Source organism: Notamacropus eugenii, chromosome 3, assembly GCF_028372415.1.
Source record: "Notamacropus eugenii isolate mMacEug1 chromosome 3, mMacEug1.pri_v2, whole genome shotgun sequence".
Taxonomy (NCBI): domain Eukaryota; kingdom Metazoa; phylum Chordata; class Mammalia; order Diprotodontia; family Macropodidae; genus Notamacropus; species Notamacropus eugenii.
In genome coordinates this window covers 209,656,496-209,674,270 of record NC_092874.1, presented here as the reverse complement: position 1 = coordinate 209,674,270, position 17,775 = coordinate 209,656,496, and the positions used below count along the sequence as shown (strand labels likewise).

The 17,775-nt window shown below is 38.2% G+C and overlaps 1 protein-coding gene across 1 annotated transcript in view; it reads left to right on the top strand.

The window, feature by feature from the left end:
* Window positions 1-7,241, top strand: part of ANKRD16 (ankyrin repeat domain 16) — a 49,662-nt gene extending 42,421 nt beyond the window's left edge. Inside the window, exon 7 of the mRNA XM_072654229.1 lies at window positions 4,353-7,241. Within this exon, the coding sequence (XP_072510330.1) occupies window positions 4,353-4,507 (155 nt within the window). The 3' untranslated portion in view covers window positions 4,508-7,241. The remainder of the gene's footprint in view (window positions 1-4,352) is intronic.
* The last annotated feature ends 10,534 nt before the right edge of the window (window positions 7,242-17,775 follow it).

Below are 17,775 nucleotides of genomic sequence, written 5' to 3'. Positions count from 1 at the left end.
TTAGTGGTCAAGTCCACTGACAGGTCTTAATAAACAAGTGTTGGCAGGCAAGTATGTTGTACATTGTCAGGAAGTCCAGCATACATCAACAGAAATATGTACATGTAATGACTTGTTTACAATACGTACTTATATGGTTACATGAAACAGTATCGCACCATTAGAATTTCAATACAGGAAAAAACACAAATTTACAATAAATTGTTACATTTGAGATGTCATTTAAAAAAATTATATTTTTGAAATGTTGCAAATTTCAAAAAGAAAGTTAAAGGATTAGTAAAGAAAGTAGATTTTGGGGTGGAGGAGTGTGGTAATTTTTTTTTTTTTTTTTTGCCAAATAAGCTTCAGAACCTCTGGTCTAGAGCTTCAAAAGATTGCTCAGCCAGCAGATGTGAAAGATAGGAAGTGAAACTAGGTCTGCCTGGACCTCTTCCTCTTGTGCCTTCCTGGATTAGTCTTCTGAAAAATGAGATCATTTATTCCATTTACAAAACTAAATAGTGACTTCTTTGGACTCCAGCCAATTCTTAATCACACCAGCCAATCCATGTATGTGTACCTTGTCTTTAGATTAATAGGTTAATCCTTCAGTTAGTCAAAAAAACATTTACTAAGCATCTTCTTATACCAGGCCTTGGGGATACAAAGAAGGCAAAAAACAGTCCTTGCTCCCAAGGAGCTCAGTCTAAGGGAGAAGACAACTTGCAAAGCTATGTATAAATAGTATATATAGAGGATAAATTGTAAATAATCTCAGAGAGAACAAAAAATAAGAATGACAAGTGTTGATAAAGAACTCTAGCTTTTGCAAAGAACTTTACAAATATTATGTCATTTTATCTTCACAACAACCCTGGGAGGCAGACCAAGACAGGTTAAGTGACTTACCAAGGGATACACAGGTGAGAAGTGTCTGAGGAAAGACTCAGATCTTCCTGACTTTAGGCTGTGCCACCTAAGGAGGACTGGGAAAAACTTCTTGTAGAAGGTGGGACTTTAATTGAGACTAGAAGAAAGTCAGGAAAGCAAGGAAGCAGAGATGAAGTGGGAAAGAGTTCTAGGTGTGAGAGACAGTCGGAGAAGGTGCCTAGAGTTGGAGGTGGAGTATCTGTCCTGTGAGAGAAACAGCAAGGAGGCCAGTGTCACCAGACTGAAAAGTGGAGGGGAGTAAGGGAGAAGGTAGGTAAGGGTCAAATTATGAAGGGCATTAAAAGAGAAGATATTATATTTGATCCTACTAGGGAGCCACTGGAGTTCTTTAAACGTGGGAGTGACATGGTCAGACTTGTTCTTTAGGAAGATCAGTGTGATAGCTGAGTGGATGATGGATTGGAGTAGGATGGATTGAGTCAGGAGGGACTAGAGCTGGGTAGACCCTACCATTAACATCAGGTTATTGCAATAATCCAGGCATGAGGTGATGAGGGGCTACAGAAGGGTGGTGGTAGTATCAGAAGAGAAAACGGGTTGTATGTGTGTGTGTGAATCTCCATGGATTCAAAGATCATTTCTATGCAGATGATTCTCAGTTTTATCTGAACGACCCTAACTTCTCTCCATTCTACATTCTCACATCTCCAAACTGTCTTTTAGATAGCTTGAATTGGATATCCTATAGACATCTTCAACTCAATATGTCCAAAACTGAATTATATTTCTCCCTAAACCAAGGGTGGGAAACCTATGCCTCAAGGCCACATGTGGTCTTCTAGATCTGTGGGTGTGGCCTTTTGACTGAATTCAGGTTTTTCAGAAAAAAATCCTTTTATTAAGGGGATTTGTTCTGTGAAGTCTGGAACCCTCCCCTATTCTTAATGTCCATATTGCTGTCTACGATACCACCACACTCAGGCTTGCAACCTAGGTATCATCTTCAGTTTCTCATTCTTTCACCCCTACACCCAAAAGTCCTGTCATTTCTACCTTAAGTAGGTGTGTATGTACATGTATATCTGTAATGTATATGTATATATATGTAATTTACATATATATATACATATGCATATGTGTGTGTTTATGTAAATCTCTCCTCTATTATAGATATAACCAGGGTAGACTATATGTGTGTCTTATGTACATACGTGTATGTTATATATGTGTGCAGATAATATGTACATTTATATTTATATGTATTCTATCTTGGGGAGAAAGATAATGTGTACAGTTTTGGACATGTTAAGTTGAAGATATCTACAGGACATCCAGTTCAAAATATCTAATAGACAATCGGAGATGTGAGAATGCATTTCTGGAGAGAGCTTTGGGCTGTTCAAATAAATCCAGTCATCATCTGCATAGAAATGATAGTTGAATCCTTGGGAATTGATGATAACATCAAGTGAAATATTAGAGAGGGAGAGGAAAAGAGGACCCCAGATAGAGCCTCAGAGGACATTTATGGTTAACGGGAATGACCTGGATGAAGATCTAGTAGAGGAGACTCTGGAGGAATGGTCAGATAGGTTGAAGGAGAACCAGAGAAAGCAGCATCATGAAAATCTAGAGAAAAGAGATTATCAGATGGGTCATGAACAATGTCAAAGACTAGAGAGGTTAAGAAGACTGAAGATTGATAAAAGACTATTAGATACGGTGAGTAAGAGAGAGCAGTTTTGATGGAAGGATGAAGTTTGAAGCCATACTACAAAGAATTAAGAAAAGAGTGAGAGGAGAGGAAGTGAAGGCATCAACTGAAGATAGCTTTTTCAAGGAGTTTAACTACAAAAGGGAGAAGAGACAGAACAGTAGCTAGCAGGGATGGATGGATCAAGTGAATTTACGGAGGCTGGGGGAGTCTTAGGCATATTTGTCGGCAGTAGAGAAGGAGTCAGAAGACAAAGACTGAAGATGAGGGGAATGATGGAGGGAGCAGTGTGCTGAAGAAGATGGAATGGAATAGTATCAGTTGTTCAGCCAGTTGTTTTCCCTTGTCAGAAAGAGCCATCTCTTCTCGTGGACAGAGGTTAAAGGAGAGAAAGTGATGGAAGGCACTCAAATGATCTGTGATGCAGAAGAGGGGAGAAAAGGGAGCTCTTAGGAGGACTTCAGTTTTTCTCATCTGTAAGGCCAGATGAGAAGGTGGGAAGAGAGGGAGCCATGGGAAGTTTGAAAAGAGATGAAAAGGGCTGTAAGAGCTGCTGTGTAAAGTGAGATGGTGCATTGGGTAGGGAGGTATAAAATAATTGCTCTGCCACAGTAAAGGCCCAATTGAGATTATGCTACATAAATTTGTAGTGGCACAGTTAGCAGCTCAGTTTTGTGATTTTTCTCCATGCTCATTCAGCAGGATGATTGGAGGTAAGGCAGTGAACGATTGGAGGCTTGACAGGGCAAGAGCTTCAATAGGCTGAGGGCAAAGGTCCCAGGAGAAGAAGACAATGTAGAGTTGAACTAGTTCAACAAGGGGTTAGTATCTAGAAGGAAGAAGAATGTAGCCAGTGCAGCAGCAATGGCCTGGGAAAAAACTGAGGGGTTGAGGAATTAGAGGTCACTGTGAGGATAGAGGATAGAAAATAGGCTTTGGGGTTGCAAGTCAGAGAGTAAGGTGGAATGACATGAGATTGTGATCAGCTGAAGGAATTTCAGAGTTCGTGATGTGAAAGTGGTACGTTTATGTAATGACAAAATCAAGGGTATGATTATTTTCAGGTGTGGTTTTGGTGGCGTGAAGTAGGTCGTGGGAAATGAGGAAGTTGAAGAACTGAGAGGTTAAGCATATATTTGAGAAGGTATCTACAATGTGTCTAGAATTTGTATATTTCACTCTAAATCTTTAAAAGTGGGCCCCTGGAAGTCATTTCAGAGCTAATTCACTGGAATGGAACAGCTCAGAATTTATTTTGTTTCATTTCAGCAAACTTATATGGGGAGCTGATATTTTTTCATATATAGAATTCATTTGACTTTGAAAAGCCTTTTTTTCCATTTAAAACAGGCCTGCATAACATATGGCCCATAGGCCTCTTGCCCACCAAAGGATTTCGGGTGGCCTGGGAAAAATGTGGGGTTGCCACAGCACACTCCCTCCTGTTTATCACATGATCTGCGGCAACCAATCATTATCAGTCTGTCTCTAATCTAACCTATTTGTGGCCTGATGAAGAAGTTTAGCCTATTTGAATTTTGGCCCCTACCTACTGCCAAGTTGTACAGGTCTGATTTAAAGCACATCTTAGTGATGCATTGGGGATAGTGTAATAATGAACTTTGGAAAGTATACATTGTAAGCAACTGGAATAGCTTAAAAATACCTTGTAGATAATTGCTTTAAATGGAGTTAATCTATTCACAAGTTCAAGACTGCTTTAAATATGGAGTACTAAATTCATTTTGATCTTATCTTCCCTCAGCCTTGCACCTGGCTTGTGCAGGTCAGCATCTGGCCTGCATTGAGTTTCTTCTCCAATGTGGACTAAAGGACTCTCCAGACATCACAGGGACCTTGGCTCGAGAGCTCATAAAAAAACAAGACATTCTTTATTACTTTGACCAAAAAATGGCATGACCCACAAATCTTCCTTAAAGAAGAAATATTTAAGCAGCAATGTGTGTTGCTAGCTTTCTTGCTAATTTTTTGGTTAATAAACATGTGACTATTGAATTTGGACATCATTGGGTGCTTTTGGCTCCTCCTCTATATCTGAGTAAGAATGTTTTGATCATCAGGAGACAACATCCAAGTACTGGATTAAACATCTGGAACCCACAAAGCATGTGTTGTATTCCAAGCTCTGTTATGGACATGTTGTGAGATACTGACTCAACATACAGTTCTTGCTTTGTACTTTAGTTTCTATGCTTTTGAAAATAATACAATAACTTATCCTACTTCTTGAGGAGTTTCTATGAGAGGAGTTAGAATTTGCTCTTGCAGGACCCTCTTGACTGCTCAGAGAAAGGTATAAAAGTATTATATTATGGATGGGGTTAAGCATTATTAAAATCTAAGTTACACCTAAAATTTACTTTACATTTGAGTGGTGATACTCAGCTGTTCAATTTGATTTATTATTTCATAGACCTATTTGTTATTGGTATATTTGGTATAATTTCTGATTTTGTTTTTGGAAAGGAAATATCTATAAGCTGCTTATACATGTAAGGGGGTATTTCACAACCCCCACCCCAATTAATGTAATTACAGAAGGCCTAGAAAACTCTGCTGAATTAATAGAAAGTGTAAACTAAATGTGAGCATGTCCTCAGTCAGTTTGGGAGGAGTTGAATACTTTGATCGTTGGATGAACTGGAATGATATCCACACAGAAAATGTCTTGAGATTGATTAAAATAATCAGACGTTTCTACAATGCAGTTCAGAATAGAGAATTCTAGCAAAAAGATTCCAGGGTAGTTGAGGGAACTTCCCTGTGGAGGGAGGGCAAAGGATTGAGTTCTCTCTTCTCCTTCTTCCTTCCCCTCCTAACCAGGGATGATCTTATGACCTCTAAAAGGTCAGAAGATTTAGACTTACCATGAAGTTCATAGCAGTGTCCATGAGCAGTAGTGACACACAGCAGTAGAACTATTGGAAACTGAGAGACATTCTAAGGACAAGATAAATTTACCACATATCAAGAAAAGGAACTTTGGGATTCTGAGGGAGGCAGTGTCCAGCAGAGAGCTATTCCTGGAGGACCCTTCAGGAGGACCCTTATGAAGAGAGAAAAAGACTTATAGTGCCAAGCGAAACCATTCCCCTGTAATTGTTACAGGCAGACAACCCCCCCACATTTGAGTCCAACTCTTACATACCCTAGTCTCTCAGGGTTACATGATAGCATTCTGAGTAGGAGTAGTTATCTTTCAGAGACCCAGCCCATCAACGGAGTGGGAATTAGAGAAGTAGCCTTGGAGGGGTTTGCTACACACAAATATTTACAGAGAAAAAATCAATAACAGCTAAAATGTGTATAATGTTTTTTAAATTTACAAAGTACTTTACTTGTGAACCCAAGTCTTCATGACTCTACCTCCAGGGTTTTATCTACTACACCAGTAAACATTTCTGTCAATATTCCCAGTACTCCTAGCTAAGCTGTTGCCTTGACGTCTTCCCCTTTAATACTTGAAGTAGTTTCTGTTGGACTGATCCAAATCCCTAGAACACAGCTGTATCATGCCAAAGCCTTTTCAACTGTATGAGATTCTTTATCCTTTTCACTTATGTATTCTTATAAATTCAGTTCTTTGTAATGATGTGACAGTGACCTGACTTCTAATCCTGGCTATCACTTTAACTTGACATGATCTTATCTTCACTGTCTAATGAATATGATCACAGGGTTGCAAACGATCTATTAATTGTCAAATCTAATGATCTTTTCTCAGCCATCATCCTTTTCAACTAATCTCCTTTGATAACTATACATTATTTGACACTGCTGACCACCCTCTTCCCCTGGGTTTTCTCCCCTCTCTGGGTTTGATCATAGATTACTTAATAACTCTTAATTACCAAATCTAATTGCATTTTTTATTTCCTCATATTTCTCAACTTCTCTGCTACTTTTGATACTGCGATCTATGTTCTTCTCCTCATACTCTTTCCTCTCTTGATTTTCATGACATTATTCTCTGTTTCTCCGTCATGTCTGACAGCTCCTTTACTAGAGACTAAGCCACATCACATTCCCTAACTGAGGGTCTGGAGCAAACCTGTACAACCTATGGCTTGCACTTGCAACATGCCAAAGGATTTCGGGCAGTCCAGTGAAAAATGTAGAGGAAAACATCCTGTACCCACAGGCTGTAAGTGGCCCACGGGCCACAGGTTGTGTAGGCCTGGTGTAGAGCAGAGGGCCACAGAGTGGCCAGTACCACTCCATGGGGAGCTCTGGAACAATCTAGGGGGTGGTAGTAGCCTTGAGTGCAATTGGGGAGTCTTGAATAAAAAGAAGGAGGCAGTGGAAGCATAAAGAAAGAAGAAAAGAGAACACTTTGAAAGACTGTGTGTACATGTTTTGTCTGTTGTGTAACAGTTAAAGTTGTAGTGATTACATTATTTTCCAAATGAACACACAAAATGCAAGTTATAACTGATCGGTGGTCAAATCCACCAACAGGTCTTAACAAGCAAGTGTTGGCAGGCCAGCACCTGTGTACATCAGCAGGAAAATGTGCATGTAATGACTTGTTTACAATACAGTACTATATGGTTACGTGGTAATATTGTGTCATCAAAATTTCAATGCAGGAAGAAACCATAAATTTACAATAAATCATTAAATTTGAGATGCATCATTTTTTAAAAAAATATATTTTGTTTTTTTGAAATAATGAAATTTGAAAAAAATTTAAAGGTTAAAGAAAGTAGTTCTCCGTAGTTTTTTTAAAAGGGGGCCGTAGGCCAAATAAATTTGGGAAAACTCTCGTCTAGAGGATCTGTCCTGGGCCCTCTTCTCTCCTTTATCTATACTCTGAGTGACTTTACTAGCTCCAAAGGGTGTAATTAACAACTAAATGTAGATGACTCAGAGATCTGTATGTCCAGTCTCAGTCTCTTGTCTGAGTTTCTATCTCACTTCAAATGCCTATTGGGCATTTCAAAGTGAATGTCTTGGAAACATCTCAAATTCAACAAGTCCAAAATAGAACTCACTATCTATATGATAGATAACGTATGTTCCCCTTAAGTCCACCTCTTCTCTAAACTTCTATATTCATGTCAGAATTGCCACCATTTTTTCTAGTCTCCCCAATTAATAAATTGTCATTATTCTCAACCCTTCACACTCTGTTACCCCACCTACCTTATTTCATGGCCCCTCTTGTCATTACATTAGCATAGTTTCTGGTTTTGTGTTTGAAAAGGAAATGTCTATAAGCTAGGGATATTTCACAACCCCCACATCAATTAATGTAAATACAGATGAGCAAATCATTAGCTAGAATTTATTATTTCTACCTCCATAATGTTTCCCTCTCTACTCACACAGCTACCACTTTAGTTTAAGTCCTCATCAGCTCTTGCCTAAATTATTGCAGCAGCCTCATAATTGGTCTCCCTGCTTCAAGTCTTTCACTGCCTCAGTCTGTCCTACACACTGCTTCCAAAATTATTTTCCTTAAGTACATATCTGACCATGTGTTTCACATGTGACACATAGGAGGCACTGGAGTTTTCAGTCTCCAGACTAACAAGTTCACTCTTGATCTGGTCAGACAGGCAGACAGCTTCGGAGGGGTTAATAATCAGCTTTATTCTAGTCTAGTCTTCTCAAAGGGTTGTGGGAAAACCAGCTCCTAGAGCATTCCCTAATGACCCTTCTTGCAGGAGCCAGCGAGAAGGAGGGGGCAACTGCCCCTATGTCTCTATGGGGTCAATTGAAAGAGGCACATTTGTGCACTCCCCAAGCTTCAGTGGAGGCTGGTTGAGGCACACACAGATTCCCCTAGGAGTTCACCCTTCCCTGACCAGTGCCTACTTGCTTTTATAGGGCAACAGACAAAGGAGGCATCTTGCCAATAATGGCCTCACAGGTTAACTTTAGCAATGTCATCATTCTGCACAAGCATAGTAGATATTACATTATGTCACTCCCATATCTCATGGCACAGCCTCAGTAGGACTTTCTGTCATGATTCTGGAAATTACTATCTAGAATCCTTGGAACTATTCTGGGAGTTACTATCAAACATCTGGAAACTCAACATTCCCATGGTCATGGATCCTGAGAGACTAAACTCTAAAAGAATAACCAAATCCTCCTTACATACACCATGTTACTCCCATACTTGACCACTCCAGTAGCTACCTATTGCCTCCAGAATAAAATAAACTCTAATCTTTGTCTTTTAAAACTGATCCCAACCTGGCCTCAGCCCTATCTTTACAGCCTGATCATACATCACTCCCCTTCATGTACTTGCCAATTGTGCCAAATTGGACTTTTATCTTTTCCACAACCAAAACACTTTATCTCTCTTGCCTTTGTACTGACCATGCCCCATCACTGCTCCCTACTCACATCTGCTTCATAGAATTCTCTTCCCTTAAGATATAGCTCAAGCATTGCCTTCTACGTGAAGACTTTGCTGGTTCTCACACACACACACACACACACACACACACACACACGCATATAAACTCCTAATAGGCCTATTACCAAAGTACCTTGTACTAAATTACTTTTATTTATTTTCTTTATATTTATATGCATTTATATGCATATATATATATGTATATATCCTTTTTGTCTTCCCCTTTAGAATGTAAACTCCTTTAGAAGGAAAGCAAGAAAGTGGAAAAACAGTTTTACAGAAATATTTTCTGTTAAATGCCTCATTTCTCAAATATACAGAGAATTGAGCCAGATGTATAGAAATAAAGACCATTTCCCAGTTGATAAATGGACAAAGGATATGAACAGGCAGTTTTCATAAGAAGAAATCAAAGCTATCAATGGTCACATGAAATAATACTCTGTCACTATTTGTTAGAGAAATACCAATTAAAATAGCTCTGAGCTATTTTCTCATACCCTAAAATACTGGCTAATATGAAAGAAAAAGAAAATGACAAATGTTAGTGGGAATATGGGAAAATTGGGATTCTAATGCACTGTTGGTGGAGTTGTGAACAGATCCAACCATTTTAGAGAGCAATTTGGAACTATACCTAAAGAGTCAAAGTTATTTTTTGAGCCAACAGTACTAGGTCTATATCCCAAAGAGATTAAAGAAAAAAAGGACCCATATATATGTGTGTGTGTGTGTGTGTGTGTGTGTGTGTGTGTGTGTGTGTGTGTGTGTATGTATATATATGTATATATATATTTAAAATTGTATAGCAGCTCTTTTTGTGGTGGCAAAGCTTTGGAAATTGCAGGGATGCCCATCAATTGGGGAATGACTACACAAGTTGTAGTATGTGACTATGATGGAATACTATTTTGCAGTGAGAGATATTGAGGACAATGCTTTCAGAAAAATCTGGAAAGACTTATACAAACTGTTACAAAGTGAGGTAAGCAGAACCAGAAAAACATTGTACATAGTAACAGCAATATTGTACAATAATCAACTGTGAATGACTTTGCTCTTCTCAGCAATACAAAGATCCAAGACGATTCCAAAAGATGAAAAAGGCTATCTACCTCTAGAGAGAGAACTTATGAATTCTGAATGCCAATTGAAGCAAACTTTTTCACTTTGTTTTTCTTGCTTTTTTTTGCAACATGGCTAATATGGAAATATTTTGTATGACTTCACATGTATTATTGATATATTATTTGCTCTCTCAATGGGTGGGGGAGAGGCTAGAGGGAGAAAGAATTTGGAACTCAAATTTTTTAAAAATTAATGTTAAAAATAAATAATTTAAAATAAGAATGTAAGCTTCTTCTCCATTCATTCTGATGATGAATGAATTACCCTGATTGTAATGGAAGATGCAGAATAATATGTACATTTTCAAATACTCCCAATATGGAAATTTGTTTTTCTTTACCGTTCATACTTATTACCAGGATGCCAAAGTACTCTAAACCTAAGGATGAGAATGAGTAGTTTAAGATCACTATTTCTGATCCCTAATTGCCTGATTAGAAGTGAGTGAGGGTTGTTTTCTTTATACTTTGAATGGCCTCATCTTTCAGGTATATCCTCCTCAGTCACCCTTGAGGAGGAAGTGAAGTTTATATAAAACTAGGGATTTAGGTCATGTTGAATTAATAACAATAGTAAAAGTTAACATTTACAGAGTGCCTGCTAAATATTTCATTTTACCCTTACAGCAACTCTGGGAGATAGGTGCTATCATTATCTCCATTTTATAGATGAGTCAACTGAGGCAGAGGTTAAATGATTTTCCCAGGATAACCCAACTAGTAATTATGTGAGGCCAGATTTGAACTCAGGGCTTTCAAACTCCAAGCCCAGTACTCTATCCACTGCACACCTAAGCTTTCCCCATTCTGTGCCATTATTCTGCTTGTGTGCCAAGAAGTGAATAGCAGAGTTAAATGAATTCCTATTGATTAATTTAGTTACCCTGCCCCCTGAGGATTTGGTTAAGGGATGAGGGAAACCCCAAGGGGGAGTTGGAGGGAGGGAGGAGAGGCAGATGAGACGAGAAAAATTGTCTTTTTTAATTTAAAGCAGAGCTCTATCATTTCAAGACACTGTACTGTTTTTCCTGATTTTCTGCTGGCATAAAGAAAGTGTCCTCTTCCTGTTCAGGCAGTAATCTGTCATTCTTATTATTATTTAAAATTATCCTTTAGTGAGTCCTCTACCAAAATTAGCTATCCAAGTATTGTACTCTCCACTAGTTATAAATGAGTCTTTACTATCTCTCAGTCTACAAAATATTTCTCAGCAATCTGAGTATCAGCTTCTGCTCCTAATTAGGCCAGAAAGAATTTGCTTTTTAATTACCTTTACCTCCATGTACCAAATCCACAAGGATTACTACACTTAAAACAATTTAATTACTTTGACAAAAGATCCTTAAGAAAAACAAAAGCAGGTAGGCTCCTTCAAGTGGGGATTGTTTAATTCATTTTATCTGTATTCCCAGTGCCTGGCATATAGTAAGAACTGAATAAATGCTTGTTGATTATTTTGGGTAAAATACTATAAAGACTGTGATAATTACTGTGGTAATTCTCTATAAAATGAAAGGGTTGAACCAGATGGACTAGGTCCCTTTCAGCTGTAGATCTATGATTCTACAATGCCTTCCTTGGCTAAGCAAAAAATAAGTTTCTTTTCTCAGGAGGGGCTGACTATAGGCTAAATTACATATATCCCTACTCCCAAGACATAAATGTTGTCTGTGAATTCTATAAATGAAATACTAAATTGCTCAATTTAAAAAAATAAAATCTCAACATCTGAATGGACAGATTTTTCTGGCATTTAGGTCAATTCCATCTGAATAGTACCTCTTTTTGGCCTTTTTATAAATTGACCTCATTTAGTCATTTAAGGAATTTTAGGCTCTAACCACAAGCAGAGTTTGACATCTTATTGAATAAGTATTTACAAAACCCTTGGTCTTCATTAAGCCTTAACATAGGGCAGCTAGGTGGTATAGGATATAAGAGTACCAGGCTTAGAGACAGGAAGATCTGAGTTCAAATTTGGATTGAGATACTAGCTGTGTGACCCTGAGCTTTAGTCCTACTTGCCTCAGTTCCTCATCTGTATAATGGGAGTACATTGGAGAAGGAAATGGTAAACCACTGTAGTATCTTTGCCAAGAAAACTTCATGGACAAAGTCCATGGGATTATGTAGAGTTAAAGACAACTGAACAACAAAATTATAGGCTTGTTTAGTAACAGAATTCTGTGTTCTACTAAATAACAAAAAGAAAATCTGGAAAAACATGAACATGCTATGTAATCCTGTCTCGTGATAGCCAAGTCACATCTTCCTGCATCTGTTTTGATTTGATTTGAGGGTGTGAACAATGAAAGAACAAAGGGGCAAGGAACTGAGGGTGGAGAACAGTGCTTTACTTGTTGAACTGGTTTAACTATTAAATCAAAACTACAAAGAGAGTAAAGTGAGACTAAAACATGAGTGATAGACTAAGAAATATAGATAGGAAAGGAACTAGATATGTGATTTCATTGATATGGAGAATTCCCAGGTTAAGAAATGCCCTCTGCCAATGCCAGTTAATATGTTCTTTGCAATGAATGAATGAATGAAGCATAATTGAACATTTACTATATGCTAAACATAGTACAAAACCTGAGGTTTCAAATGGAGAAATTCAGACAGTCCTAGGTTTCAAAGAGCTCACACTCCAATAAAGGGAGAAAGCATGTAATAGAAAGTTCTGCTGCTGGGCAGATGGCAAGGCCCAGGAGTTTTTAGGCTATATCAGGTCAAATGACAGTGTCAGGGACTGCAATACTTAGAGGCTGAGCATTTAGTAAAGCCTGGAGGTCCATAGAAGGCAATGAATGACAGGGCAGATAATAAAATCCAGTTTTCTTCTATCTGACTGCAAAGAATCCATCCAGTCTCTCTATCTGTGTTACCCAGGCAATATTCACAACACTGAGGGTGACTGTGAATATGCCAATGTAATTCTGAATCTCAAATTATAACAGACTATCCATATAGAAGGCAGAAGAAAAATATTTATTTAGACACCAGAAAACCAAATCCAGTATAGTAATCAAGAAGTCAATACACATTAGCACTGCAGGTGACAAAAGGCATTTCCAAGCCTTCTCTCTGCCTCCCTCTCTCCTCCTGGGACCTTCCCACAAACAAACAAACACTCATAAGCCTCACTGTGCCTGCTTGCCTGTGTTCTTTCCAGCTCTGACTAGCCCAACCAACTTCCTCTCAGCTCTGCTCCACCCTTCCTGTTCCATCCATTCAGCAAGGTCCTCCCACCATAAGTGACTTAGGCTTCCATGTGATAAGCAGGTCACATGGGCCTATTAATGAATGGGAAAGATCTTCCCATTTAAATTACTGTTACATTTAGCCCCAAGATCTTTTGCATTCATTACACAGGTTGGTGGAGCAACTGGTATCAACAAAATTGTAATAGGGATAACAGAAAATAAGCATATGAAACAATATCTTCAGCAACTGGTGTCAACAGACTTTACAACAATATAACAGGGATCACACAAAATAAGCACATAAAACAATATCTTAGGGTGGGGCTTGAGCACAAGCACCCCATCACTCCTCCTTTGAACAAATGGGGCCCAAAATCTTGGGGTAACGGGTAAAGGTCTCTTCTTCCACAGCTACCTCCTGCTGAGATTGAATGTAGAGCTATCCCTGCTCTAAGAGGTCCCAATCAAGGGGTCAGTTCTTTACCTGACATCCAGAGTTTGGTCAATGCCAGGTTTAGGGGTGACACATCACAGTCATGGACAAGGGGTGACATCCAGCTTAAACAATGAGGCATCTGCAGGTGGAGGGTCCTAAGCCTACAGAAAACAAATCTAGAAAGTAACTTAAATAGAGAAAAAGCCAAAAAGAAACAAAGAGACAATAGCCAGAAGCAGGGTAGATATACAGTCAGCCATGCTTCTGGACTCCATGAACCCATTATCATAGCCTCATTCACAGTAGAATATATGAGTTAAGGGTACAATTTGGTAATCATCTTCTCCTGTATAAATAACAGTTACAGTATTATCTTTCCCATGTGCTGTAATTTCCATAGCTTTTGGAACATTGTCTGACTTCTATTTTACCCATACTTTAGCTCCCAGTTCCATTCTATCCATAGAATTGAATCCTTCAGTTCCTCTGCTAGTTATTTCAGAAGGAGGGTCAGTTTCCACAAGGGGTATTGTTTCACAAGGAATAATAATCACTTGCACTATTCTATCATTTTTACAAAACTGTGTGGGTTCTTCATCTAAATTTTGGAATGTCAAAACAATTTTGATAATTCGAATCTATCATTCCAGCCAATATATGTATTCCTCAAGCTACTAGTCCTGATTTAGGCAATATCCATCCAAAATCATTTTTAGGGATTCTCATACATAGTCCAATAGAGATTTTTTCGTATTTCTTCTCTATCCAAACAAAAATCCTCTAAACAATGTAAATCATACCCTGTCAAACCAAGTGACCCTGGATATGGTCCTGGGATATCTGGCCTCACAGTGCAATACTCAATATTTGGGATCTTATGTGTTTGCTGTTTTGTAATTTGCAGATGTGAGGGTCATTATTCTGGCTAGAGGTGTACTTTCTTCCAAAGGTCTATTATTCAAATTACATAAAGCAGTGAACAAATTATCTTTCCAATGTAGATAGGAACTTATTATTATTATTATTATTATTGACAAGAACTTTGTTAGAACTTCCTTAACTGTTCTTTCAATGATCCATTCATTCTTTCACTTAACCCAGATGCTTGTGAATAATATGGAATATGATATATCCATTGTATATTGTCTAATATACAATATTTCTTCATTTCATTACCTTTAAAATGTGATCCATTGTCATTTTGAATCTGCATTGGAGTTCCATAATATTGACTTATGATATCTAGAGTTCCGCAGGTGTTTTTCTGGGTCACATTTTTATAGGGACAAGCCAATAGTACACCTAAATAGGTGTCAAGACAAATACATATAAATTTGCATTTTCTATCTTGGGGTAGGGGTCCAACATAATCTATTTGCCAAATTTTAGCTGAGACTTTTCCCCTTGCTATCTCTCTAGTTACTACCTGAGGAACAGTTCATTCCTTTTCCAATTGACATATATAACATTTTTCTGCTACTTACTTTAACAATGAATGAGAGATATTAATACCTTAGTCTTGTGCCTACTGGTATGTGGCCTGGACCCCTAAATGACCGATTGTTTGATGGACACATTTTTCTAGTACTGGATCATCAGTTGGTGTCAGAGTAGGGGCAATATGTTGAGCAACAATCTTTGCTAGCCGATCAGCATGTGCATTGTACTCACTCTCTCGGAGTATCTACATGAAAAACTGACAAATTAGTAACCAAAGACATGTCCCATATTTCTTCCCATAATTCTTTGCCCTGGACTTATTTGCCATGAATTTCCCAATTTTGATTTTCCTACATGGGCATCCACGTAGCTAACCCATTAGTTACTGCCCATGAATCAGTGAATATATGACACTGTTCTCCTTGTTCTATTTTGATAGCTTGATGTACTGCCACAAGTTCAGCATACTGACTACTTCTACCTACCCCAGTACTTTCCAAAGTCCACCTAGTACATGGCTCATAGGCCATAGGCTTTCCAGTGTCTTTTGTGGTCCAAATATTTTGTTGTCCCATCAGTAAACCATGTATGTCTCCTTTTGTTCTTAGTTAATCCATCATATCCCTCATTCCATTTTACCAAAGAGTGTACCAACTGTTGCATAGGTTCAGGGGGTGTATCATTTCCCTCAGTGTCTATGTTTGCTATAGATTCATGTAAAGCAGAAACTCCACATTTTCCTGCTTTAGATCTATTTTGCATATATCATTTCCATTTAATAATGCTAACCGCTTTAGCATGTCCAATTCTATGAGAAGCTGGGGTACTTATTACCTAAGCCACAATCAGGATTTCAGTCCTTAGTATTACTTCATGTCCCAAAGTCAGTTGTTCAGTCTCTACCAAAGTCCAATATGCAGCTAACAACTGTTTTCCAAAAGGGATACAATAAATTTCAGATGAAGGGAGTTTCTTAGATCAAAATCCTAAAAGTATATTTCAGCTTTGTTATTTTTGCCATAAACTTGTTTGCATATTCATCCTGTAAAGTCATTTGTAATTCCACTGGGCCACTTTGCATAGGTCATAAATATAGGGCCAATTGTATAATGGCCTTTGCCTCTTCAAAAACTTTACTCTGCTCAAATCCCCAATCAAATTCATATTTTTCCCTAGTAATTTTATATTAGAGTTTCAAAATGTGTCCTAGATGCAGTATGTGATGTCACCAATATCCAAATAATCCTATAAATTTGGGGGCCTCTTTCTTATTGGTAAGGATAGGAAAATCCTGCATCTTTTGCTGGGCTTGCAGGAGAATCTCTCTCAGCCCCTTATTCTGCTGTATACCAAAAAATTTTATGGTTTGAGCTGTCCCTTGAATCTTTGCTGGGTTAATTTCCCACCATTTACTTTTCATATGCTCAATTAAAAGAATCAAACTCTTCTCCACTTCTTTTACATTTTTTCCCTATATCATAATATCATCTATGTAGTGAATAATCTGTACACCAGATAATGTGTATTCATCCTTCATTGCCAAAAAAGACCATGCCATCAGAGAAATAATGACATGAAATGCACTTGACTTTGTTTTGAGTGAGGGAGGGTTGTGCAGGTCACCAGCCTCACTTCTCCTCCAGAGCTATCTGAATTCAGTGACCAGATATTCATCAGGATAACTGGAGATTACCCAGGAGGAGGCAACTGGGGTTAAGTGACTTGCCCAAGGTCACACAGCTAGTGAGTGTCAAGTGTCTGAGGTGAGATTTGAATTCAGGTCCTCCTGACTCCTGCACTGGTGCTCTATCCACAGCACCACCTAGCTGCCCCACACCAGATAGCTCTAATTCATCTAAATATTCAGTCACAGTCCTATGACAAATAGTGGAGTTATGCAGATATCCTTGTGGGAAGCATGTAAAAATATATTGTTGGCCTTGCCAAGTGAAAGCAAATTGGTCCCATTGTTTAGGATCTATTGGGATAATAAATAAAAAACATTGGCTAAATCAGTAACTGCTTACCAAGTCCCATCAAATTTCTGAATCCTTTCTATTCAGGTAACTGTATCTGGAACAGCAGCATGCAAGGGAGGAGTCACCTTATTCAGTTGTCCATTGTCCTCTTCCATGTCCCATCTGACTTTTGTACTGGCCAGACAGGATTATTCCATCAAGTGATTGTAGGGACTAACACTCCTGCCACAACATATTCCTTTATAGTATTAGTAATTTCATCTTGCCCATTTGGCACATGATAATGCTTTAAAGTAATTTCTTCAGAAGTTTCAGATAAAGTGATTGGGTCCATTTTTACTTTTGCTCATGAAAACTATATTAATTCCTATCTTCCTTACTGTAAATTGGTATCTCCCCTCAGGTAAATTGAAAGTGTTACCTCTCAATATATCTATTCCAATGATGTATTCAAGAATGGGTACAAATATCACAGTATATTCTTTCTGATGGTGATAGGAGTTCCATGTTTAAACTTATCAGAGTTTCCATATACAAGGGAGCCTTCCACCTCAGTATCTATTAATGCCCTAGTGACAGTATTTGATCCATTTTTTCCAAGAT